This window comes from Stegostoma tigrinum, chromosome 19 (assembly GCF_030684315.1).
Source record: "Stegostoma tigrinum isolate sSteTig4 chromosome 19, sSteTig4.hap1, whole genome shotgun sequence".
Lineage (NCBI taxonomy): Eukaryota > Metazoa > Chordata > Chondrichthyes > Orectolobiformes > Stegostomatidae > Stegostoma > Stegostoma tigrinum.
In genome coordinates this window covers 49,015,201-49,042,850 of record NC_081372.1, presented here as the reverse complement: position 1 = coordinate 49,042,850, position 27,650 = coordinate 49,015,201, and the positions used below count along the sequence as shown (strand labels likewise).

At 43.4% G+C, this 27,650-nt stretch overlaps 1 protein-coding gene across 2 annotated transcripts in view; it reads left to right on the top strand.

Moving 5' to 3' along the window:
- si:dkey-65j6.2 (pleckstrin homology domain-containing family G member 4B) overlaps positions 1-27,650 on the top strand; it is a 185,711-nt gene that overhangs the window by 138,703 nt on the left and 19,358 nt on the right. For both annotated transcript variants that reach the window (XM_048550427.2, XM_048550426.2), the window contains exons 10-19: positions 1,604-1,752; positions 3,307-3,445; positions 4,800-4,922; positions 6,582-6,773; positions 8,087-8,901; positions 12,046-12,298; positions 12,891-12,980; positions 14,738-14,962; positions 17,204-17,374; positions 25,335-25,512. In XM_048550427.2, the coding sequence (XP_048406384.2) occupies positions 1,604-1,752; positions 3,307-3,445; positions 4,800-4,922; positions 6,582-6,773; positions 8,087-8,901; positions 12,046-12,298; positions 12,891-12,980; positions 14,738-14,962; positions 17,204-17,374; positions 25,335-25,512 (2,335 nt within the window). The remainder of the gene's footprint in view (positions 1-1,603; positions 1,753-3,306; positions 3,446-4,799; positions 4,923-6,581; positions 6,774-8,086; positions 8,902-12,045; positions 12,299-12,890; positions 12,981-14,737; positions 14,963-17,203; positions 17,375-25,334; positions 25,513-27,650) is intronic.

The following is a 27,650-nucleotide window of genomic DNA, read 5'->3' as shown; positions in this document are numbered from 1 at the left end:
TGAGTCTCTGAATTATTGTCCAGTTACATCATGATTACATCACTGTGCCCCCAGATCAAACCTGTATCTCTTCTTTCTTCAATATTCACACATTAGATCCTTCCCTATGTACATTCACATTGTTAGCATTTTGAATAATTCTCTAACCAGGCTACAATAGGGAAGAGGAGGTAGGAAAGATGCAACCCCCTGTACTAGATAAGAAATAAACTTCTTACATGTAGACAGATAAGGCATAGGAGTAGAGGTGGGTTATTCAGGCCCTAGAGTTTGCTCTGCCTTTCGATGAGATCGCCTTCTCCACCACAATCCGCAACACAGGCTTCCTGCAAGGCTGTGTACTCAGCACCCTAGTATACTCCTTATACACTCACGACTGAGTGGCCAAATTCTGCCCCAACTCCATTCACAAGATTGCTGATGACGCCACTGTCGTAGGTGGGAAATCAAACAGCAATGAGACAGAATACAGGAAGGAGATTGTGCTTAGTGGCATGGTGTAAAGCCAGCAATCTCTCATCCACTGGGAGCTTGTCATTGACTTCAGGAAGTAGAGTGGAGAGCATGTAGCTGTTTACATAGTGGTGCTGGGATGGAGATGGTAGAGAGGGTCAAGTTCCAAGGATTAACGATCACTGACAACCTGCCTTGGTCTACCCACAATGGTCAAGAAAGCATAACAATGGTTCTACTTCCTCAGGAGGCTAAGGAAATTCAACATGTCTGCAAGGGCTCTCACCATTTTTTACAGAGGTACCATAAAAAGCATCCTATCTGGATGCATCACAGTGTGGTTTGGCAACTGCTCTGCCCAAGACCTCAAGAAACTAGGGAGAATTGTGAACAAACTCCAGTCCATCACACAAACCAGCCTTCCATCCATTGACACCATCTATACCTTTTGCTACCATAGGAAAGCAACCAACTTAATCAACGTCCACTCTCACGCCAGTTATACTCTCTTACACCCTCTTCTGTGGAGCAGGAGGTATAAAAGTTGAGTACACATACTTACAGATTCAAGAACAGCTTCTTTCCTGCTGTTACGAGACTTTTGAACAGCCCTCTCAAATGGTAATTCTGATCTCTCTCTCTGCAATGTCTCTGTAGCTATAACACTGTATGCTGCACTGTGTTCTGCTACCCTGATGCACTTTGTATGACCTGCCTGTAGAACATGCAAAACAATACTTTTCATTGTATCTCAGTACATGTGACAACAACAAATGAATCAATGAATCAATCAGTCATGACTGATTTGATAAACGTTCCTGCCTTTTCCCCATAACTGTTTCCTTTACTGATTAAAATTAGTTTACCTCAGCCTTGAATATACTTAATGACCCATCTTACACAGCTCACTACTAAAAAGCATTCCACTGATTCACAAGTTGATGGCAGGTCACGTTTTGCAAATGCAAATAGAATTGTGAAACTTTGTGTAGTGACAATTGCATCAATGAAGCATTTGAATTGCCTTTTAGGCTGCAGTGTTCCCATCTACTGTTTATTCTCATTGTGGACTGTGCATTAAAAATGCAATTGGTTTGTGACAACGTTTTTCTGCAGCTGCAACTTTGATTTTGTTATTTTCTGCTTAAAGGAAGTTACTAATTGCATCAGTAAGCACAGATTGATGATGAAACATGTTCTGCAAGATGCCCGGTTGGTTACTTTACAGTTGGAAGGTGGAGCAATTCTTGCTAGACTCAAGAAAGAGGAATCTCGATTCAGCTCCTCTGAGGACTACAGGTGGACCTTTCTTATGTTTAATTCTAAGATTTTAAAGGAGTTTATTGATTTTAATTTTTACCAAAAGTTCAATATGGCCCTGCAATTTGGGATTTTCATTCATTCATTCATTCATTCATTCATTCATTCATTCATGGGGTGAGGACATTGCTGGCTGGGCGAACATTTATGGTCCATCTCTAATTGCTCAGAGGGCAGTTAAGAGTCAATCACATTGCTATGGGTCTGAAGTCACATGTAGGCCAGACCAGGTAAGGATGGCAGTTTCCTTCGCTAAAGGACATTAGTGAACCAGATGGGTTTTTCCAACAATCGATAAAGGATCATGGTCATCAATTGAGTCATAATTCTAGATTTTTATTGAATTCAAATTCAGCTATCTGCGATGGCAGGTTTAAAACCCAAGTCCACACATCATTACCTTGGTCTCTGGATAAAACATCAAGCAATAATACCCATCAGGTTGCAACACTTTTCTTTCAGGTACACACTCGACTTTTCCACCCTTTAGCAGAGGGAATGTTGGCTCATAGGCCAATACCATTGACAACCCAGAAGATTGATTGCCGTGATGATCAGCACACCTGACCTTTGCTGTGGGGTGGGTTGTCACGTATATCCCCAGGGCACTAACATAAATCATCACACCCGTAGTTGATTGTATGCCAATTTTGTCTGTTCTGATCATGTGTTGTATGTGAACAGTAGCTTCTCACTCAATCACTTTCAACCACTTGTGATTCTTCAACCCTTTTTGGAATAACCTTTGACCCATGATTAATTTCTCAACACCTTCCATCAAAATATCGGGGCTCAGAACTGCTCCTCTTTGCTGAAGTTAAAGGGTATGGTTGTAAGACAATAATTTCGATTTCCTTTCTCCGATTGGTTAAAGCCAGTATCTCTGTAACAAGTATAGAATCATTCAGTGCGGAAACAGGCCATTCAGCCCAATAAGTCACACCACACCTGCGAAGAGCATCCCACTCTGACTCATCCCCCTACCCTTTTCCCTGTAACCCTACATTTCGCACGTCTAATCCACCTAATTTACACACCCACTGGACGCTATGGGCAATTTAGCATCGTCAATCCAGCTAACCTGCACATCTTTGGACTGTGGGAGGAAACCCACGCAGACACGGGGGAAGAATGTGTAAACTCCGCGCAGACGGTTGCCTGAGGCTGGAGTCAGACCAAGGTCCTTGGCGCTGTGAGGCAGCAGTGCTAACCACGGAGCCACTGTGCCACTTGTTATTTTTAAAAAGTTTTTTTTAAAGTACAAAAGCTTGGCAAGTTTTGTTTTAACCTGAGTTTATCAGTCAGGTAAATTGGGGACTTGACTGATTTTGTTTTGCATTTGCGGTCACTCTCTGAGTAGTAGACTTGATTTCCAGGACACTAGCCCAGTGAGTCATGACAACATATGCATGCTCAATATGTTTTTTTATTTGTTTTCGTACTTATTTGTTGTAATTATGCTATAAATGTATGAGATTTAAAGATTCTCTGTTGTATGTATGAGTTAAAATGGTTCCTTCTGTTTATTTGAAGGGACACCATTGATTCAGTGACATCTCTGTACAATAAGGTGGAGGAGAATGTCCATACTCTAGTGATGAGGTCCAATCAGTGTCTGCAGCATCTTGAGTTCTTACATGTTTTAAGGAGACTGGAGGACAAATTCAAACAGGTTTGGGTTTAGCTATTCATCAACACTTTGGAGTAAGGTTGTTTTTTACCTATACTGCTGTAAATGTGATTTATCAAACTGGGGAAAGATGATTGATTCAATGGCCTAATGGTGTACAGCAGATGTGGTGCCTTTAGACTTACCGAAGACATTTGATGAAGCACCTTACCAAACATTTGTGAGGGATTCAACCAGCAGCGATAAGGAGTTTGATGCAATTTAACATGGGCATGCATGCTACATCTTGAGGAAAAGCAAGAAATTTAATGAAAAGATGCGGAAGTATAGAGGAACAGAGAAACCAAAGGACTAAATTACACAGTTCTGTGAGCAAAGAGAAGGAAGTCTTGCCTTTGAAAGTGAAAAAGAACGCGGTCACAGAAAAAAAACCAAGAATAATTTAGGTTTTATAATTAGGATTTTTGCACACAAATGCAAAAATGTGACGATACATTGATAATTTGCAAAGGTTAGGCCACGGTGATTGTGTGCATTTTGGGACAAACAGCTGAAAGAGGGAGATCAATACCTTCAAGAAATACAACAGAACTTCGGGAATCATAGAATCCCTACAGTGTGCAAGCCGGCTATTCGGCCCATTGAGCCCACACCGACCCTCCAAAGATCATCTTACCCAGACCCACACCCCCTATCCCAACCCTGTAATCCTGCATTTCCCATGGCTAAGCCACCTAACCTGCACATCCCTGAACACTACGGGCAATTTAGCATGGCCAATCCACCTGACCTGCACATCTTTGGACTGTGGGAGGAAACCAGAGAACTGGGAGGAAACCCACACAGTCACAGGGAGAATGTGCAAACTCCACACAGACAGTTGCCCGAGGCTGGAATTGAACCCAGGTCCCTGGCGCTGTGAGGCTGCATTGCTTCAGATACCAAGGCTGATTTGAACAGTGTGTGCTGCATGAGAAATAGGACAACTGCGGCATTAATAATTGGGTCCCAAACTAGACATACCTCATTGTCCTAAGCAATGAGTGACCTAACCAGCAGTTACAAGTAATCCAAGGTACAGGTGATTTTTCGTGCCTTACTGGACATGCATTTCCCTCTCAGCTGTTGCACTATCTGCCAGCATATTAAAATAATAATCCATTTTCCAGTGAAGAAAGTGATTCTGACATAAAAGGAACAGGAAAGGTAAAGCTACCCAACAGGTCCATTGGGAAATTAATGGACTTTCTGTAGATTTCCAGCATTTTCCATATACAAATTCAGTTCAATATCCATTGGTGTTGTTTAAAATAAAACTTAAAGTAATTGCGACTTAAGTCAATAAAACCGATCGTTGGAGAATGTCTACCTTATTATCCTTATGTTAATTCTACAGCAAAACAACTGGCTAGTCTGTGAAGGTGAATCATATTTGCAAGATTTAGTTACAAATGGAGATTCGCTGAATGCCATGCAACAAGAGCAGTATAACTTTTCTGGAATCTTTACGCTGATCACAGTAAGTCATGATTAACACTGTTCGTTGAATAACTTCTTCAAATTATGCATTTTTTAGTTATTCACCTTGCAAGATGATTCTCATTACAAAGGATTTTAATTGAATTAATTCCAGTTTGATTATGGATGAGTTCAGGAGCATCTGTTGCTTATGCACTTCATACAAATAGAACGTACGCTAGACAACAAGCAGTCCCCTAGCAACCACATTGCCAAGAACCAGTACAAGCGGAATAGTTATATAAAGTAATGGTTTTGAAGGGGTTAGTGTTATGTTACATTAGCTCCACCCATACTGCTGATGTTACAGACTGTCTGTCAGTGCACAGAGGCAAGGAGGTTGATGCTAGCTTTAGGAGAGAGCAGAAGTATCTATACCAGCTCCCTAACGTCCTAGGTATTATGCCTGACTGAATGTAATTGCACTTATTATTTGAGAACAATGCCTTTAATATACATACTTTTAGGTATTGTGTCCTCTACCATTAATCACAAAATAAGACTAAGACAAAGAAAGTTTGGTGGCAGTGAACTACCTCAAACAACCCTTAACCAATTCCACTTTGCAGTAGAGGTGGCAAGTACCATGAAGTGGGACAATTCCATTCCAGTTAATGACATGATCATGCCATAATTTACAAACTGCGACATCTTCCTTGATGCTATGATATGCTAACAGACAGCAACCGCAGTAAATTTGTTGTTTATCTTGTGCATATTTCATCTAGCGCGTTTTGAGATTTGTAGTTCAGGTTGAGGTTCTGGATGTGAGTTTGCTCGCTGAGCTGGAAGGTTTGTTTTCAGACGTTTCGTCACCATACTAGGTAACATCATCAGTGAGCCTCCGACGAAGCGCTGGTGTTATATCCCGCTTTCATGGGATGCAAGCGAGCCCAGCAATTATTGCTCATGCCTGATTGCCCTGAAAAGAGCGGGACATAACACCAGTGCTTCGTCGGAGGCTCACTGATGATGTTACCTAGTATGGTGACGAAACGTCTGAAAACGAACCTTCCAGCTCGGCAAGCAAACTCACATCCATATTTCATCTAATTTGGAGAAAATTGACAATTCATATTATTTTTATTTCATTTGCATTATAAAAACAAAAGGCAATAAAATAATCAAATTCATGTTAGGAATCATTGATTATTGTACATATTTGATGTTGCTGTTTAAACTCAACATTGTGGTGTGAAGTACCTCTCGGTTCTGTACACAGCAGGTTTAATATGCCTCTTTATGTTCAGATATATTTCACAGAAGTTACACCTCAGACTCTCAGCTAGTCACTGAGTGGTTTCACAATAGCCACATGAAAGGTGTTGAGAAGATGGATGAAAATTTACAAGTGGCACAACGTGGGTGGAGTGAATAGGAGAAAATAGTGTTAAAACTGAAATTTTGTTCTTAGCTCTGCAATTCCGCCCCCTTCACCTCTCTACCCTTCTAGCTGTAGCTCCACTTCAAGACATTCCTGAAAATCTGCCCCTCCTATCCTATGACCCTCCCCAAGCGCCTTGATGTCGAACTTTGTTTGAGAGCAGTCCTTTGAATTGCTGTGGAAAATTACAGATGATATATAAATGCAGTTGCTCTTGTTGAGTCCAGCAATTTTTAATCTTTCACTCCTTAATCTCCCTACAATGACACCATGCAGCAGGAATACAAAAAGGGTTTGGAGCTATTGAAAGAAGCAGACCAACTGGATGGCTTTACATATCCTGAGTTTTCAGTGTTCAAAGATATGGTTGAAGATTTCAAAGTACGGCTGACCAATTTTCACATTAGAGCTCAGAGGTGTCAAGCGGAATTGGAGGCTCTCGTTAATTTGTACAGCTACTGTAATAAGGTACAATGATAAGGTTACTGAGTCGGATGATCATCCTGATTGTATTGAATGGGGGAACAGGCTCGAATGATCAAATAGCCTACTCCTTGTCTTTTATTTTTTATTTCTTCTTTTCTGTTGCCTTCAACAAATTTGTTCCGGCTTTTCTTAATCAATTTACACTCGTCCAAATGACTGTTAATTTTATTCTAGATTATTGTTTCTAAAGACTTTTTTGACCTGATTGACCTGCATCTGTTAGATTCATCCTTTCCTGTTGTTAAACAAATGTAATTAAATTAGTGAAGCTATTTCTGATTCTCAGCCGGTATCTTTTATTTATTACCTGATGTAATATTTAGGCCATATGACAAACCCTCCATACATATGACTGATGATGAAGTAGAGACTTCCTCAAATTCAGGATGCATACATACAAATAGCTGGTAGAAGTCCAAATGAACACTTTTAGAAAAAAATACCCATGGGATGCAAGCGAGCCCAGCAATTATTGTTCATGCCTGATTGCCCTGAAGAGAGTGGTAATGAGCTGTCTTCTTGAACCACTGCAGTCCTTGGGATGTAGGGGACACCCGTAATGCTGTTTCATACGCAGTTCCAGGATTTGATGATATGTTACCAATTCAGGATGTTATGAGTAATGATGTGGAGTGGAACTTGCAGGCGCTGATGTTCGTATGCATCCTTGTCCTTTTGAGGAAGTAGAGATGATGGGTTTGGAGGGAGCTGTTCAAGAATCCTTGATAAGTTACCGCAGTGCGTCTTGTAGGTTCTGCACGCTGCTGGCACTGTATGTCACTGGTGAGGGGAATGCATGTTGAAGATGAAACATTTAGACAGGTACATGGATGGGATAGGTGTGGAGGGATATGGAGCAAACACAGGCAAATGGTATTAGTTTAAATTGTGAAAATTGGACAGCATGGGCAAGTGGGGCTGAAGGTCCTGTTTCCATCCTGTAGTCCTCTATGATGGATGTTGTGCCCAAGTAGCTGTCAAACATCTCAAACGTTGTTGGAGCTGTTCTCATACAAGCAAGTGCCCTATTGCACTCCTGAGGATTAAGGATACAGGTTGTGTAATTTTGTCTAGAATGGTAAATATTTTCTTTGTACCTGAAAGAGAAAGTGGAAGTATGCAACAGATCAGTCAGGAGCTGTGGAGAGAGCAGAAGACTTGAACTTCATCAAACCTCAGTTATTTCTCTTCAGAAGTACTCATTGATGTGCTGTTTCCAGCCTTTGCTGTTTTTCTTCCAAAATTCCAACATTTGCTCTACATTCCTAATCTCTATGCTTGTCCTCTTTTCCTAGGCTACAGCATTGGCAGACGATTGTAAATATTACTTGAACCAGTTGGGAATGTGCAATGAAGCAATGTTGGAGCACCTCGAGAGTTATCATCAGAGGTTTACAGAGTTCTCTGCAGAACGATTTCAGCAGATGAAGAGTGAGGTTCATAGCCTAAACAGTACTAAAGGGATGAAGATGTGGAATGTAACCTGGCTGAAATGTCAGGAGGTCAGGCAACTCCTTGAGGAGAAACTGGAATTTTGTCAGAAAATCCTAAAATCCAACAGCCTCTCTTCATCAGACATTAGTGGAGAGTCAAAGAGGACTGATCAGAATTACAGTAAGGATACAGTGATAAATACCTCCTGCGTGTGTGGCAGCCCAAGGACTGGAGATGATTTAATCCAGCAGAAAAAGGACAAGTCATTCAGGAACAGTCAGAGCCGTAAAGATAATATGGGAAACAAACCAAAGGGAGCACAAGTAAACATTTTAACATATAACTGCCCCCCACGGCTGCAATCAAGTGAAATTTCCAGTGGTAAGAACAGCACCCAGAACTGTTCTCCTCCTTCATGTTCAGACTCTGTCCTTTCCCCTTCTGTTCGACACAAAAGCTATCCTTCGAAGAAGATCATGCAGGCTGCACAGGGTTTCCAGTTGTCCCGGCACGCAAGCTTCTGCTCTGAGGACAACACTCCTAAGAATGTGGCAGTTGACAGAAATAGCAGTCTTGCTATGCCAGTTATGAGTCCTGTCTTGAGTAGAGTTCAAGGATCAAGCTTGGAACATGGGCCCATCCAAGAAGTCAAACAGGAAACAAAAGACAATTCCTAGTAAGGATTGCAACTTTGATATTTGGGAAGTAACTTGTCAGTTAGGTGTTACTGTCAGAAGCCAATGCACTTTGTTTTTCCTCTTATAAATTTTTGGACAGTTGATTTCAACTCATCAATCCCGAAAAAAACCACAAATTAGGAGTATCATGGATATTGCCCAATCATCTGCGTGGGTGTAACTGCTACAGCACTGCACCTGTTGAACACCATACAAGGCAAAGCAGTCTTCTGAGCCATACCTTATCCTCTAATATTGATATCTTTCACCATCACTAGGGGGTGAGAAAGTGATGGACAAACAATGCAGCTATCCTAAACTCCTCTGCCAAATCACGCTTTTTATATCACCAGGTAGCAGAAATTGCAAGCCCATTTGTGACTGAAATCCATGGTGGGAAATTGAGGGAGGTCCCCTCCTCAGTGCCGTATACACCCTTTCAGGACCTTGATTCAACTTATGATGTTTTGTTTTAAATTCCTCTGGGAGTATCTGTTGTTAAGAAGTTAAGAGGTGGCATGTGGTATATTTTTCCAAATCTCTCCTGGAAACTTTGTCAAAACTGGTTCCATTCTTAAGTTGGTAATATTCGCGTACAAGTTTCTCCAGGGGATTAGGGCATGAAACCAACCCGAATCATACCAATGCATCTAATGCTTGCATGTGAGATAAAAAAGTGTAGAGCTGAATGAACACAGCAGACCAAGCAGCAACAGAGGAGCAGAAAAGCTGACGTTTTGGAAGAAGGGTCTCGACCCGAAACATCAGCTTCCCTGCTCCTCTGATGCTGCTTGGCCTACTGTGTTCATCCAGTTCTACACCTTGTTACCTCTGATTCTTCAGCATCAGCAGTTCCTACTATCTAATGTTTGCATGCGTTTGGTATGGTATGTCTTATTTCACCAGGTGCCAACTTTCTGTCAGGTTCAATGCATTGGTGAGAATACAGAAACTTCTGACATATCTTCACTTTCATGCATTATACTGGAAACTATGTCAGAAGTATGCTGGCATGGCCTTGAATATTTCCCTTCCTTCATCTCTTTGCTTTTTTCCGTTATTTATTTTTCCTTCACTCCCTCTTTCTGTTTACCTTCCATTCTCTCCGTCTCTCACTCTTTGATATGACATTCTCTCATTGGTTTCTATTATTCTTTTAATTTTGTGGTGTTTTGGGAATCACATTGATTGTATGTTTTACCTTTTTTAAGATATCAGTATTTTCCAGGTTTTTGAAGCAAATATTGCCAAATTGCTATGTGTGAGTTGACTTTTCCACAAGTGTAGCCTCACAAGGTTCAGACAATAACCATCTCCAACAACTTAAATAAAACTATTTCCTCTTGATATTCAGTAATATGACCATCACTACATCCATCACCACCAACATCCTAGAGATTATCATCGATCAAAAAATTACTTCACTGGGACAGTCGTATTAATACTGTGGCCACAGGGAAGCAGGTCGGAGGCTGGAAACTCTATACTGAGTACTTCCTCACTCCCCAAGGTCTATCCACTGGTTATAAGGCAGGGGTCAAGAATGGAAAGGAATAAAATGCACTTACTTCGATGAGCAGCTCCAGAAGCTCCATGTCATCTAGGCCAATACAACCTGCTCGACTGGCATCCCAACTACCAAAACCAGCCCAGTTCGTCCCCTCCCCCCACTGCATCACACAATTAGCCCAGCTCATCCCCTCCCCCCACTGCATCCCAAAACCAGCCCAGCCTGTCTCTGCCTCCCTAACCTGTTCTTCCTCTCACCCATCCCTTCCTCCCACCTCAAGCCGCACCTCCATTTCCTACCTACTAACCTCATCCCACCTCCTTGACCTATCCGTCTTCCCTGGACTGACCTATCCCCTCCCTACCTCCCCACCTATACTCTTCTCCCCATCTTCAGTCCGCCTCCCCCCCCTCCCTATTTATTCCAGAACCCTCACCCCATCCCCCTCTCTGATGAAGGGTCTAGGCCCGAAACGTCAGCTTTTGTGCTCCTGAGATGCTGCTTGGCCTGCTGTGTTCATCCAGCTTCACACTTTATTATCTTATTACTTTGTTTTCAAGTGAAATTGCTAGTTTTTTTTGACTAATCACAAGGAATATAATTTGAAAGTCTTCTAATGCCACTGCAGTTTCTGTGATTGTGTTTGGCCAATCATAATTGCACATATTTAAGTGGCACATTGTACAACTAATGACAATTGGGAGAACGTTTAGCTCTGAGATCTATCCGGCAATGTTCTTTAAACTGTAATGCTAGCTCTCTGGAACTGGCTAATTCTGAGACTGTGTATGCATGTGTAGCTACGTTTGATACAAGTCATGTTGCTTTCCCTATCACAATGATGTGTAAAAACTTTTGAAGCAGTCACAACTGTCAAATATGTGGGAATGTTATGCTTGTTGGTATTCTGGAAGAAGTTAGAGCAATGTTCGCAATCAGAAGCAAATGGGGCTATCAACACTTTGAAAGAAAGGCACCAGGATGCTAGCTAATTCTTGGGATGTTGAATCCAAAGTTATGTGGGCCAGACCCATGAGGGAAGTTGGTGGAAGTGATAGTTCAGAAGAGCACAATGTGATTATCTTGCACACTGTTTGACTATTATTGACCAACGGTTAAGTATGTTGGATAACTGGATATAAACATGATTCATGCTATAGGAACTCAAGGGTGAATTGAGATTTATGACTTTCTCTGGAGGGGAGGGCGTATCACATTTATAGAGAAGTTTACAGTGTGTTTGGAATCTTTCTTTAACAGTTTATTGCCTTCTTTCGCCCAATATTGCTTTGATCTTTCCTTTTACATTGCACTCCTGTACATCATCTTCTGGAAGGATTTCCATCCTTTAAACAACTTACTTTATTCCACTTTCTGTTTTTAAATTCCCAATTTCTAACATCGTGGCAAGTCCATTCTGATCTGAAAGAACAAAATGACTAGACATTGGGTGCATTAAATGGAAAGGTCTTCAAAACCCTGGTGATTGCATGCTTCATTCTTAACAATAAAGTCTTAGTTGGAAAATTAAACACCTTTGTTCCAAACATACTTTGAGGTTGTGATTTGTTATTATTATTAACAATTTTTTTAACCTTATTTTTGTTTTCTGTTTGTCCCTGCAAATTCCAAGTAATAAGATGCAACATATTATGGAAGAGATATTAGTCACTGAGAGAGAGTATGTCCGCTCCCTTGGTTATATTGTTACCCACTACTTCCCTGAGATGGAGCGCATGGACCTTCCCCAGGATCTGCGGGGACAGCGAACTGCTATCTTTGGAAACCTGGAGAAACTGTACGATTTCCACTGCCATTTCTTCCTGAAAGAGTTGGAGAACTGTGCAAAAGAGCCCAGTAGAGTAGGATGCTGCTTCCTCAGACATGTGAGTTGGTAACAAGATTTGCTTTATTTCTGTTTCTGTGCATACAAAGTGACTTTCTACAGCTTCATTTATTGACATAAATATACATTTCCTATGTTGCCTTCTAATTTCTATCTCCATTTTTACTCTTCTCCTGTGCTTCTCTATTCCCTCTTCTCCAAACATGCATCCAGCCACCTCTGGAAATGCATTGCTGCTGTTGCTTCAAAAATGTAGATTTTCCCCACTCCTTTAGCATTTTAGTTTCGTTTTGGATGATGTATGTCTGTGGCTTCTATTATGGCTACAATGTCATGCTAGTCCAGTTTCCAGTCTCTTTCCAGCTGTACTAAATTAGAGCAATGCTGACAACAGGAAAACGTGGTCATCTGTTGTAACATGATTGCTTAATTTACCTCCATGAAATGAAATTGAATTAAATCTCCAATCCTATCACATGCCCTGAAAAATAGAGATTGGAATAAATTTTTAAAACAAAACTACTGAATGTATGATTATGAAATTGAAAATTTTCTGTTAAATAAAGTAAATGAATCAGAAGAGATTGTTTCATTCTTCATAAGTGTTTTCATCTCAGACTCTTTTATTCTAGGAGGAACTGTTCGGACTTTATGCATTGTACAGCAAGAACAAACCACGATCAGACTTCCTACTCAGTAGCCATGGGAACAGCTTCTTCAGAGTATGTGGTTCAATTAGCTTTGGAGTATTGCAAACTCTAATAAATGCATTCATTGAAGTTAAGTTTCTTGCTCCTTGTCACCTTCAACTCATACTTCCCAAGAATTGTTTCAACCTCATGTATCATACTGGCTGTACTGACTTCCTCTGTGCAAGACCATAAAATTAGGAACACTTGGCCCTCACGCCTACTCTACTGTTCAGTAGGGTCATTACTGATCCAATATTCCTCATATTCATAGTATACATGTAACATGCAACAGAACATCACTAGATATTGCTTTCATATGTTATGTAAATCATAATTGTTAGCTGCACTGAAAGATTGATAATTTGACACTGAATTTGAAGATGTGAGATGACTGACAAAAATCACATTGCACTTGGAACTTTTATGCAGCTTGGATATCAAAGTTGTCATTGCTGATTTTTCACATTCTTTAAGTTACTCTTCTCACCTTTTTCTGAAGGTTTGCAGCGTCCATATTAATCTTGTCCTTCTCTGGGCCGAACGTGTCCTCCCAGAATTTTGCTAATCCCATTGCTATATTGAAAAGCAAAAAAGAGTGGCATCATAAAGCACTACAGCACATCTCCTGGAAATGCATTTTCCTTTCTTTGACTGTTCCTTCCATTCTTATAAATGAATAGCAAGGCAGTAAGGCCAATAGTAATCTGGCAGCCATATTAAAGATATTTGGTTTACAATATTCTATGCCTTAGCCATGATGACAGCAGCAAAATTCTTTATAAAGCACAAGGCATTTTTGTATGAGCGTACAAAATAGGAACAGAAGTAGGCCATTCACCTCCTTCAACTTTCTCCACCATTCAATAAGATCATGGCTACTCTGGCGATTCCTCAACTCCACTTTCCTGCCACTCCAATACCCTTGTAGTGCAAGGAAGATGCTCATCAATGTTCATCAAAAGACAGCAGCAAATATCATTGTGGGAGGCTTAATTAAACTACAATGTCTCTTACTGTAAGGTTGTAGTATTATGTTCATTAACGATTTCCTGTAAAATGCAGTGAAGGATAACTGTGCTCAGATGCTACTTGCTCTGGTGCTGTCTAACTGATTCATGCCAGAAAGGGCTGATTTGAAAGGGGACAACTTCCTCAGCACTATACTGTGCCACCTGTACTGAATGAACAGAGGAACTTTTCAGAACCCTGCTCTGAAACCCTGGGCATTATTTGATCATCTAGCCATAAGGCTGAGACAAAAGATCGGATTGGTTTGTGATCCTGAGGGCAATGCAATAGTTCTTGATCAACTGAGCAGGACTTTGGGGAAGTGTTTGGATGAACCCAGAATCTATTGGGTTCGATTGGAAATTAGACTGCATTTTCCCAGTAAAAAATAGTGCCTTGCCTGCTGTAATTGGCTATCCAAAACCCAGGGAAATCTAAAGGTTAGCACCACCGACAATGGCAGGTATGGACATGTTTGTCATTACAGGGATACAATGTACAGATTTCCCTGGCAGGGATTGAGCATTTCATGGTCAGTACCACTCCAGTGCCTTCAAATTAAGGAACCTGAGACATTATAATGAAATAAGTTTTCAATTACCTCATGGTTAAGCTTAAGAAAATCATAAGTATTGCAAAATTCACTGGATTGCTACTCATAGCATTGATGATGTCAGTCATAACAGAGTTCAGACATATTTCAAGATTCCTTCTGAAATGCTGCACGGGCCAAGTCAGCAATGAAATACATTAAACCCACCTCCTTTTTCTTGACACAGGCCAAACAGCTAGAACTGGGTGACAAGATGGACCTGGCATCCTATCTACTGAAACCTATTCAGAGAATCAGCAAATACAATTTACTCCTGAGGGATATGTCCAAAGAGTGCAGTGCAGCCCAGGAGAAAGAGTGCAAGGAACTCAAGGAAGCCCACAAGGTTGTCTGCTTCCAGCTTCGCCATGGGAATGATTTACTTGCAATGGACGATATACAGGAGTGCGATGTAAGCTTAGCTTCATTTTAGAATAGTTAAGTTTGGTACTTTTTCTTTAGAAAAATCTCTTAGAACCCCTGGCAGTGCAGAAGTGAGACTAGTATTGGGTTCGGGGGCACAAACAATAGCTGGCCCAAACACTGGCAGTGGTTGAGATGGCCAATCAGACAAAACTCATTGCCTTGTCTCAGGTGTATTGGTCTAAACTTACTTTAGCACCAAATATCAGAGAGACAAGTGACTGTGGTACATTGTCATGGAGTTGTGTGCACTGCTACAAGACTATTTGAGACCCACCAATGCCTGTAGCTTTGAGAATAACAGAAATACTAAGCTTCAATGCCAGCAGCTCTTGTTCAGTATTTCCCAGGCAACTGCTCAGTGCTGCATTAAAGAAGAAACAAATACTCTGTTGAAAATGGATTGGAGAGATTGTGTGATACAGGGTCGACCCAAGGAGCCAGATCATCACAGGTTTCCCACGGTTACAGGGGAGGGTTAGTGAGTATCTGCAAGTGGTAAGTCGGGCTTCCTTGGCACAAGCCTACCTTGCGTATTAAGAGTAAAGGCTTCAATTCCATTTATGTTCAGTTGTAACCACACAAGATATATCCCCCTTCTGTGTACTCAGTTCTGGAGCAATTGCTGAGGTGTATATATTCCTCACCTGTGCCAGGTAGTGCAACGTCTTGGGGCCCCAGCACACCTGTAGTGATGGACTCTGGGTGACAGAGATTATCCATCCAAAACCTGGCTGTTGTCCCCAGTAAGGCAGCCCTCGAGGTTCATCTGAGAAGTGTGTGATGAATGCCCTGGATACACAGGAGCGCGCTGTTTGCTCAACATTGCTGAACCCTCACAGCAGAAGAGAGAGACCTCACTGACTACTAACCCACACTCTGGGCCCCTCACTTACATCTCTCTGCGGTCCAGCTTACCCGTCTGCGAGTGCTGGTCCTCTCTTGCTGTCTCGTTAGCTCCAATGTCCTGTGCAGCAAGTATAAACTTTCTAATGTCAGGTACTTCTCAACTGAACTTTGCTGTTGTGCGCCTTTATTTAACCGCTTAATGACATGCTAAACCCATCTCCCAGCATGCATTGCTTCAACAGGTAATAGGCCCAATGGGTCACTCATGCACACTCTCAACAATTGTGCAATAATGGAAACAAGAGCTTGCAATGTCTCTCCCATGTGCACCCACATCTTGTGGGACAATTGCCCACCTGTTTACTGTTTCTCCTCACAGAGACCATTGCATTTTGCCCTCGTGTGGAACTGTCATATTTTAATGGCACTGCCATACCCTGGCAATTGACCCCGAATCTACGCTGCACCTGGGTGAGCCGATATCTGTAAGACTGCTGGCCTTCATTGCAGTCTCTTCAGTTCTACATTATCCTTACCTAGGTTTGCGTGTTATGAGCAACAACACAAGCATTGCCACATCAAGTGTAATACCCTGCTGGATACAAAAGCCCACATTAAAGAAGATTAACTCTGGAGATTTGTCCAGGAGTTGGATTTCTCTCCATCTCTGCAACTGCTGCCTTGAAATCACTGCAGATATTTCTAGATGCTAGATAAACCTGGCAGTATGAAGTTACACCTGACGAGCTAGTGGCAGGATTGGAAACGTCCTTCTAACCTCAGTGCTTTAATGGCCAGGCCTCCACTACATTTGTTGGCTCTCTGTCAGCTAATTATGAATGTTTGGCCCTTCTTACCACTAGAGGCACTGCCATAACTTCAGAGCCTGTTGTTGGGGGCCACACTGGGAGATCTCAATTGTGTACAATGAGTAGTGACCAAAAGTGAAGATCCTAACTGATTATTCTTTTGGAGCATTTCCCAACTGACATAACTAATGTAGCACAAACCAGAGTGTACAGCTGGGACCTTTTGTGTTGTACATTTCACATAAGAGACTGTGTCTGATCATTGATCCATAGGAAACTCCAAAAGCTCCATTGCATTTATCATAATTAAGTTTCAATGTTGGGCTCAGGACAACAGCTTTACACCGTCAAGCACATCTTTATGTATTCTCCAGCTTGCCAGAAATCATTTTAAAATTATATCACCCTTGCCATTTTATCCAAATTTAAAATGGTTGATTCAGTTTAAGCTCAAATTTGAAAAAAAAGAAGCATTTACAATGAAATGGCTTTAGTGTCAGCTTTAAGTAATCGATTCCTGCAACAAGCAACTGGGGAAATTGGAAGATTAATGACAATGATCTTGTTTCTAGGTGAACCTGAAGGAGCAGGGCCAGTTGTTACGTCAAGATGAATTTGTCGTGTGGTGTGGACGAAGAAAGTGGTACAGACACGTCTTCCTCTTTGAAGATCTCTTACTCTTCAGCAAGACCAGAAAGATAGAAGGAAGCAATGACATTTACATTTATAAACAGTCCTTTAAGGTATAGACGAGCATTTTCTAGTCTTTGAATTTTTTCCACTATTCTGTGTTATGGTAATGAAACAGGCTTGACAGAACCTATCAAGGGTCCAGCTTGGAAGATTTAGATGTGATAACTGGCTAAACATTTCATGTTCTCCTTCAAACAGTGAAGAGATATTATAGAGTAACCCTAACTGGAACATATACATAGTTTTCTTATTGTATTAGCATGAAATCCTGATTGAACAAGAAATGTTATGATTTTGCATTGATACTACTGATCTTATGTTTATATATTTCGAAGTACAATTTAGACACCATTATTATATCAATGAGTTTGATACAGGGACCAAATATAGTATTTCCAAGTTTGCAGATGACACGAAAGCAGGTGGGTATGTGAGTTGTGAGGGTGATGCAAAGAAACTGTAAGTAGACTAAGGCTAAATGGAAGGGTAAGAATGTGGCAGATGGTGTATAACATGGATAAGTGTGAGGTCGTCCACTTTGGTTGGAGAAACAGAGGAAAACAGTACTTATTAAATGTTGAGCAACTGGTGTCCCAACAGGATCTAAGTGATGTTGTTTATGGAGCCACTGAAGCTAATTTCTAGGTGCAGCAGACATTAAGTTGACAAATGGCTTGTTGGCTTTTATTGCAAGAAAATTTGAGAACAGGCATAAAAATATCTAAGTCTATTGTATAGAATTTTAAAGAGATGCTATCTGGAGTATGGTCTGCAGTTATGGTTCGCTTACCTAAGGAAGGATATACTTGACATAAGGGAGTACAGGAGAGCTTGCTCAACTAACTCTTGGGGATGACAGGACTGTCCTGTGAACAGGGAAGGAGACCGCATTGCAAAATGAATTCATTTAACTGTACACACTTTACAACAGGGGTTTGATGGAACGGTTGGAGAAGAGTGCTTCCCATGGCTGATGGGGTGGAGGTGTGGAAGAGGTTTTGAGCCAGGGGTCACAGTCACAGAGACCTGACAATGGGTGTAAACCTGAAACGTCAACTTTCCTGTTCCTCTGATGCTGGCTGACCTGCTGTGTTATTCCATCTTCACACTGTATTGCCTTTGACGCCAGCATCTGCAGTTCTTGCTATCTCTGACACAGTCACAAAGTAAGGGCAAGCCATTCTAGGACTGAGATGAGGAGGAATTTCTTCAGTCAGGGAATAAATGCATCTTTGAACGCTCTGCCTCAGAGGATTGTAGTAGCTCAGTTGTTGAGCATATTCAGGATAGAGTTTGGTAGATTAACAGATGCTACTGACATAAAGGGGCTCTCAGGTTACTGCTGTGTTACCTTGCTGTTTAGTGCAGGCACAAAGCCAGGAAACTTGTCATTGCTGTCAACAGCACCAAGTCAGGTAATTAGGGATAGCCATCGGTTGGGGGATCCTGACACAAGAAGTCAAGGGCAGCATCCAATACCAGTCCAGGGGCTGCCCAGGACAATTAGAATAAGTGATAATGGGAAGTGCATATGCTGGAGAATTCAAGATAACAAAGTGTGGAGCTGGGTGAACACAGCAGGCCAAGCAGCATCTCAGGAGCACAAAAGCTGACGTTTCGGGCCGAGACCCTTCATCAGAGAGGGGGATGGGGAGAGGGTTCTGGATTAAATAGGGAGAGAGGGGGAGGCGGACCGAAGATGGAGAGAAAAGAAGATAGGTGGAGAGGACAGTATAGGTGGGGAGGTTGGGAGGGGATAGGTCAGTCCAGGGAAGACGGACAGGTCAAGGAGGTGGGATGAGGTTAGTAGGTAGGAAATGGAGGTGTGGCTTGAGGTGGGAGGAAGGGATGGATGAGAGGAAGAACAGGTTAGGGAGGCAGAGACAGGCTGGGCTGGTTTTGGGATGCAGTGGGGGGAGGGGATGAGCTGGGCTGGTTGTGTGATGCAGTGGGGGGAGGGGACGAACTGGGCTGGTTTTGGGATGCGATGGGGGAAGGGGAGATTTTGAAGCTGGTGAAGTCCACATTGATAACATTGGGCTGCTGGGTTCCCAAGCGGAACATGAGTTGCTGTTCCTGCAACCTTCGGGTGGCATCCTTGTGGCACTCCTGGAGGCCCATGATGGACATGTCGTCTGTAAAATGGGAGGAGGAGTTAAAATGGTTCGCCACGGGGAGATGCAGTTTTTTATTGCGAACTGAGCAGAGGTGTTCTGCAAAGCGGTCCCCAAGCCTCCGCTTGGTTTCCCCACTGTAGAGGAAGCCACACCGGGTACAGTGGATACAGCATGCCACATTGGCAGATGTGCAGGTGAACCTCTGCTTAATGTGGAAAGTCATCTTGGGGCCTGGGATGGGGGTGATGGAGGAGGTGTGGGGGCAAGTGTAGCACCTCCTGCGGTTGCAGGGGAAGGTGCCGGGTGTGATGGGGTTGGAGGGCAGTGTGGAGCGAACAAGGGAGTCACGGAGAGAGTGGTCTCTCTGGAAGGCAGACAAGGGTGGGGATGGAAAAATGTCTTGGGTGGTGGGGTTGGATTGTAGATGGCGGAAGTGTTGGAGGAAGATGCGTTGTTTCCGGAGCTTGGTGGGGTGGTGTGTGAGGACGAGGGGGATCCTCTTTGAGTGGTTGTGGCGGGGGCGGGGTGTGAGGGATGTGTTGCGGGAAATGCGGGAGACGCGGTTGAGGGCGTTCTCGACCACTGCAGGGGGAAAATTGCGGTCCTTGAAGAACTTGGACATCTGGGATGTGCGGGAGTGGAATGCCTCATCATGGTAGCTGATGCGGCGGAGGCAGAGGAATTGGGAATAGGGGATGGAATTTTTGCAGGAGGGTGGGTGGGAGGAGGTGTATTCTAGGTAGCTATGGGAGTCGGTGGGCATGGACATCAGTTACAAGCTGGTTGCCTGAGATGGAGATTGAGAGGCCCAGGAAGGTGAGGGATGTGTTGGAGATGGCCCAGGTGAACTTGAGGTTGGGGTGGAAGGTGTTGGTGAAGTGGATGAGCTGTTCAAGTTCCTCTGGGGAGCAAGAGGTGGCGCCGATACAGACATCAATGTAATGGAGGAAGAGGTGGGGTTTGGGGCCTGTGTAGTTGTGGAAGAGGGACTGTTCCACGTAACCTACAAAGAGGCAGGCATAGCTGGGGCCCATGCGGGTGCCCGTGGCCACCCCCTTGGTCTGTAGGAAGTGGGAGGAATCGAAAGAGAAGTAGTTGAGGGTGAGGACGAGTTTGGTTAGGCGGATGAGGGTGCCTCTCCCCCGCAGAATGGGCAGCCCTCTGCTTCCTCCGCTCCAACCCCAACCTCACCATCAAACCTGCAGACAAGGGTGGCGCAGTGGTAGAATGGCGCACTGACCTCTACATCGCCGAGGCCAAACGCCAACTCTCCAATACCTCCTCCTACCGCCCCCTTGATCATGACCCCACCGCCGAGCACCAAACCATCATCTCCAACACCATCCATGACCTCGTCACCTCAGGGGACCTCCAACCTCAGTGTTCCCCAACCCCGCACGGCCCGTTTCTATCTCCTTCCCAAAATCCACAAACCTGCCTGCCCTGGTTGACCCATTGTCTCAGCCTGTTCCTGCCCCACCGAACTCATCTCCACCTATCTGGACTCCATTTTGTCCCCTTTGGTCCAGGAATTCCCTACCTACGTCCGTGACACCACCCATGCCTTCCACCTCCTCCAGGACTTCCAATTCCCTGGCCCCCAACACCTCATTTTCACCATGGATGTCCAGTCCCTGTACACTTGTATTCCTCATGCAGATGGCCTCAAGGACCTCTGCTTCTTCCTGTCCCGCAGCCCCGACCATTCCCCCTACACCAACTCCCTCATTCACCTAGCCGAACTCGTCCTCACCCTCAACAACTTCTCTTTCGATTCCTCCCACTTCCTATAGACAAAGGGGGTGGCCATGGGCACCCGCATGGGCCCCAGCTATGCCTGCCTCTTTGTAGGTTACGTGGAACAGGCCCTCGTCCGCACCTACACAGGCCCCAAACTCCACCTCTTCCTCTGTTACATTGATGACTGTATCGGCGCCGCCTCTTGCTCCCCAGAGGAACTCGAACAGTTCATCCACTTCACCAACACCTTCCACCCCAACCTCAAGTTCACCTGGGCCATCTCCAACACATCCCTCACCTTCCTGGACCTCTCAGTCTCCATCTCAGGCAACCAGCTTGTAACTGATGTCCATTTCAAGCCCACCGACTCCCATAGCTACCTAGAATACACCTCCTTGGACCCACCCTCCTGCAAAAATTCCATCCCCTATTCCCAATTCCTCTGCCTCCGCCGCATCTGCTCCCATGATGAGGCATTCCACTCCCGCACATCCCAAATGTCCAAGGTCTTCAAGGACCGCAATATTCCCCCCACATTGGTTGAGAACGCCCTTGACCACGTCTCCCACATTTCCCGCACACATCCGTCACAGCTCGCCCCCGCCACAACCGCCCAAAGAGGATCCCCCTCGTTCTCACACACCACCCCACCAAGCTCCGGATACAACGCATCATCCTCCGACACTTCCGCCATCTACAATCCGACCCCACCACCCAAGACATTTTTCCATCCCCACCCTTGTCTGCCTTCCGGAGAGACCACTCTCTCCGTGACTCCCTTGATCACTCCACACTGCCCTCCAACCCCACCACACCCGGCACCTTCCCCTGAAACTGCAGGAAGTGCTACTCTTGCCTCCACACCTCCTCCCTCACCCCTATCCCAGGCCCCAAGATGACATTCCACATTAAGCAGAGGTTCACCTGCACATCTGCCAATGTGGCATACTGTATTCACTGTACCCGGTGTGGCTTCCGCTACATTGGGGAAACCAAGCGGAGGCTTGGGGACCGCTTTGCAGAACACCTTCGTTCGGTTCGCAATAAACAACTGCACCTCCCAGTCGCGAACCATTTCCACTCCCCCTCCCATTCTTCAGACAACATGTCCATCATGGGCCTCCTGCAGTGCCACAAGGATGCCACCCGAAGGTTGCAGGAACAGCAACTCACATTCCGCTTGGGAACCCTGCAGCCATATGGTATCAATGTGGACTTCACCAGCTTCAAAATCTCCCCTTCCCCCACTGCAACCCAAAACCAGCCCAGTTCGTCCCCTCCCCCCACTGCACCACACAACCAGCCCAGTTCATCCCCTCCACCCACTGCATCCCAAAACCAGCCCAGCCTGTCTCTACCTCCCTAACCTGTTCTTCCTCTCATCCATCCCTTCCTCCCACCTCAAGCCGCACCTCCATTTCCTACCTACTAACCTCATCCCACCTCCTTGACCTGTCCGTCTTCCCTGGACTGACCTATCCCCTCCCTACCTCCCCGCCTATACTCTCCTCTCCACGTGTCTTCTTTTCTCCCCATCTTCGGTCCGCCTCCCCCTCTCCCTATTTATTCCAGAACCCTCTCCCCATCCCCCTCTCTGATGAAGGGTCTCGGCCCGAAACATCAGCTTTTGTGCTCCTGAGATGCTGCTGGGCCTGCTGTGTTCATCCAGCTCCACACTTTGTTATCTACAGTTAGAATAAGTGTTCACTTTTCAAAACAGTGATAAGCAGAATGATATGTCATGACTCTTTCTGCCCTACTGTGACCTGTTCTCCTCTTGGAAGAAAAGTGATGCAGGTTTTCAGAAGATGACTGTGGGTGGCATAGCTATTACAGTTGGTGCAGGTGAGGGGCAATGCCCTGAGCGAGTCAGTAGGCACCAAGTGGGCTTGCAAGGTGAATTAGTGATGTGGATGAGGGCGAACTGGGAAAATGTTGCTGGTAATATTATGAGCATGAGTGAGAGTGATGGGACCTTAGTAAAGGAGCAGAGAGAGAGGGAATGTCTGGGTGATGAAGAGAAGATGGTGGCACTTAGTGCTAGTGGAGTAAAGAAGGTCATTAGCTTTCTTTCTACATAGCTGGGCCTTTCTCCAGATGGGTTAGACTTCTTTAATCCATGTGGCAACCTCAGACTAAACTGGCATGTCATTCTGAGTCCTGGGGGAGGAGGAAGTCCCACTTGTACACCACTCTGCCCTGTATGATCTGAATACCTGTGCCATCAATGTAGGGCGCAAATTTTCCCATACCTGCCTTTCTGAGGGCAAATGTCAGCAAATGCGCAGGGCATCTGTGGATGGACAGTGCAAATCCAGGCAAAGATGGCTTCTGTGCCTGGGATGCCAGTCAATTCTAGGATACCAGTTCGTGGCGCGTTTTTGGCATGTGGTAAGATGGTGCAGATATTGGACCTGACACATGTAATAGGGGCAAGAATAGAAATTACTACAGTGGGTTTGCTAAGATTCAGCAAAAAAACTCACTTGGCCTTTGCAGCAAGATCCCCCCTCCCCACAACAAATTCGATGGGACTTGCACTCGGCCAAAAAAATGTAAGATTCAGCCCTTGGTTTCTGTTTAGTAAATATTAGGCTGCAGTCATTGTTTAAACACAGACTGGAAGATTAATTTCAGGCAGTTGATCAATCATTAGCTTTCCCAATTTTTGAAGCTTGTTTTACATCTGTTGCAAAATGCAAAATGGTCTGTGACTACACAGCCTGAGGCAACCTCTGCTCTGCAAAGCAATGGATTTTTCATACACTTCTCATAATAACACATCATATTTCAGGACAGAACATGAAGTACTCACAGTGTTGATTTTTCTGAGCTGCAGTTGTCTCCTTTTACTGTCACAAATGTCTTTGTTCAACAAATATACCCAATCAGAGTTTAATTATTTTTGCTCATGGAATTTTTCCGATTTGTCAGTCCCAGTTTACAGGTTGGAAGTGTTGGAGGAAAACATCCATCACTCTAAGGCTGATATCCATGTGCAACAAAGCATGATATCTGAATTCTGTTTCACACTACATTGCCATCCATGTCTTTAACACACAACTTGTATCTATCTGTGCGTTTCTTTCAACTTCTGCCATAATTTGGAACCAAATTAAATTGTGAAAAGTTGCTCCACTCGCTCTCTTTTCAGCGAAAACCAGGGATGGAATCTGCTGTCCCAGAGTTCATTGCTTAATATGTTAAAAAATACATGTATGTTGGTACTGTACTGCAAACAGAACATTGCAACTTTGGCTTTATCCGTGGTGTATGGACATAGGGTCATTTACTGTCCTCTCAGTAGCAGATGTGTACAGCTAGACAGAGAAGAACAAAACCATGCAAATGTACCTTTCATTAGAAGTTAAAAACTCTTAACAAGGTAAAATAAACAATTATACAAAATGTTGTACAAACTGCTAGCCTATGAAGATGTAGTGACTAATGAATGAATACTCTTTGATCTGATACCACAGCATTTGGATGAATTGTTACAGTGAAACTTAGACACAACTTGGATCAGACTTGATCTCTGTTTGCTTTATGCCTAACATAATGAAGTACTTTTAGGATTCTACTGTCCTGTATATTGTTTAAATGCAGCTACATATTGTCAAGAATGTTGATTAATCAGGACGTGCCCTGTACTGTTGCTCATTTAAAGTTTGGAATACAGTTCTGACATTTAGTTACTAAAAGAGAGCTTTGTCCGATCTGGGCTCTGCTCACACAGTCTGGGTGATAGCCAATAATGGAGAAATCCAAGGGCAATTGGGGGACTACTACATGGACTTCTAAAGGTCTGGCTCCTGATCCAAAGGACTAATGTAAAAAAAGTGCCGATAGTTTGATAACAGTTGTTTTGCGATTGTAAAAACAATGACACATTAAAATGTGTTGCCTTGATCGTGATTTCTGGGGTGTTGTTGAAGTATGCTAGATGCATGATATTTCTTCATTCTACCTGCCAGGAAAATGTAACATTGTGCGTTAGAGCTTACAAAAAAAACACATTGATTCTGTTTAGGAGATGGATGGATATTACATAAGCTTCCATGTGGTAAAGTGCAAACGAAACTAAAATGCATAGCCTGAATTGACTGAATTAATATTGACCTATTGTATAATACACCACGGTTCTCTATTTCAGACTTCTGAAATTGGAATGACACACAATTCAGGTGAAAGTGGGCTGTGTTTTGAAATCTGGTTCAGAAGACAGAAGCCCCGGGATACTTATATTTTTCATGCTCCGACTCCAGAGATAAAGCAAGCGTGGATAGATGACTTGGACAAGATATTGTGGAACCAAGCTGTGAGAAACAGGGGTCAGTAAATTACTAAGAATTAGTAGATAAGTAGAAGAATTCTGCAAGACCTTTTAATATTTTTGTTTTTTTGTATTGTTGTATGTTTTGTTTTTCTATAACACTGTGATTTCTTTGGTATTTTGGAGATTTCTTGACTGCATTTTGTGGTGATATAATTGAGCATGCTTTTCTAGCCATTGTTGCTAAGGTATCAATAACCTGATTGGTAAAAGACAGCTTTTTTCTGGTGAATCGATAATGTAGTCACTTGTGCTATTTATAACAGGATGAGCACAAGCATTATCAATATTCTTAACAGTTTATACTTCAAATTTTATGGCTAGTCAATATGTGGATCTGTGGTCCATCACATCATTTTATAACAAGTGTGACTACTGAACTTCAAACAGCTAAATTTGGTTTCATTGAAGATTTGGTGAGTCTTTTTATGGCAACTGTCAAGAGGAAGAAACAGACAAGTAACAAAGGATCCTAGTTAATTGTATGAGGTTGATTGCTGATAAGATAAGGTAACATTGTCACTTAAAGTAGTTCTTATGGAAAGCATTGCATCTTGAGCTCTTGGTGGTGATGATGTAATCTGAATATTCTCTAACAGTACTTTGAAACACTTTGAACCAGTTCAAAATCGATTTAACCTTCTTTATCCTCAGCACAGAAATGGTATAGCAACCCCCTTGACTTTTCAAAGAAACCTCCGAAGCTTATTGAGTATGCAGTTTCATTTTTTGAATATGGTTTAGACTGTTGAACTGCAATTATGGTCATTTAGCTCTCCCTAATTTTAAGTAATCCATTGTTTTTGGTTGAACCTTCAGTTGCACATATCCAAAGCTCTTTCCACTCTATTTCTCTGTGCCTCCCTCCCTCTGTCTCCTCACTCCCCCTCTCTCTGCCTTTAGGTATACTTTCCATATCTTCTCATCACCTGCCCCAATACCACTTTACATGGTTCTGTTCAAAATTTTGTCAGATAGTTTTGCTGATAAGAACTTGAGGATGTTTTCTTTTGAAGGCACCAAAAATTGCATGTTGTTGGTACTGTAGTGATTGCCTGTCCATTCCTTTAAGAGTCTCTGAATGCTCATTAAATTTTATTTACAGCAGCTGAATTGGTGGTTCAGTTGGTCATGTTTGTGTTGTGATAACTGGCTTAACTGGCAAGTAGATATTCAACTGTTAACCTCAGTGCCATAGACAGATGGTAGTAGTGTTGTGGACTCAGAAGCTCAGGGGCAATGGAAAAACAGCCAGACTGTCAGTCCTGCATGGAACCTTGTGAGCTCTACCGGAAATGCTGATGTGTGAATATTAGGGCAGTCACAGAACCTAGCTGTGACACTGCCATGATCAAATGACTTGTTGACACTGTCTGGGCAAATTCTGGGAAGACTGCCAGTGACTGTATCTTTGGATGATTTAGTGCTGCCACAGAGTACGAGGAAAGGAAGCAAAAGTCAGCTTTTCTTTTAGAAATGAAACTCTGAACTTTAATTCTTCCAAAATTGTGCCTTTTTTTAAGCAGCTGTTGCAGCGCAGGATTCATTTCAATTAGTGAATTCTAGGATTTGGTCCGGTGTCACATTAAAAATGTAGGAAAGGCCTACCAAAGTTTTGTGTTTGAATTAGTACCTTTATTGCAGCAGGGTAGCATTTCAATAATTGATTTATGATTTTCTTTCACTCATAACTTTGAGAGAATCAAAATTTCTAACTCTGGAAAAAGTGATTTAAAGCTGCTCTAAGATAACGAGGTGTAGAGCTAGATGAGCACAGCAGGCCAGGCAGCATCAAAGGAGCAGGAAAGCTGTCATTTTGGGTCTGGACGCTTCTTCAGAAATGGGGGAGGGGAAGGGGGCTCTGAAATAAACAGAGAAATGGACAGGCGATGATAGCAGGTGGATAGAGGAGCGGATAGGTGGAGAGAAGACGGACAGGTCAAGGAGGCGGGGATGAAGCCAGTAAAGGTGAGTGTATGTAGGGAGTTGTGATGGGAGTTGGTCAGTGAGGAGGGAGGGGCGGGTAGGTGGGAGGGCAGATGGACAGGTCAAGGAGGTGGGGGTAAGGCTAGTAGGTAGGAAGTGGGGGTGGGAGGTTGGCCAGTGAGGTGGGAGGAGTGGATAGGTGGGAGAAAA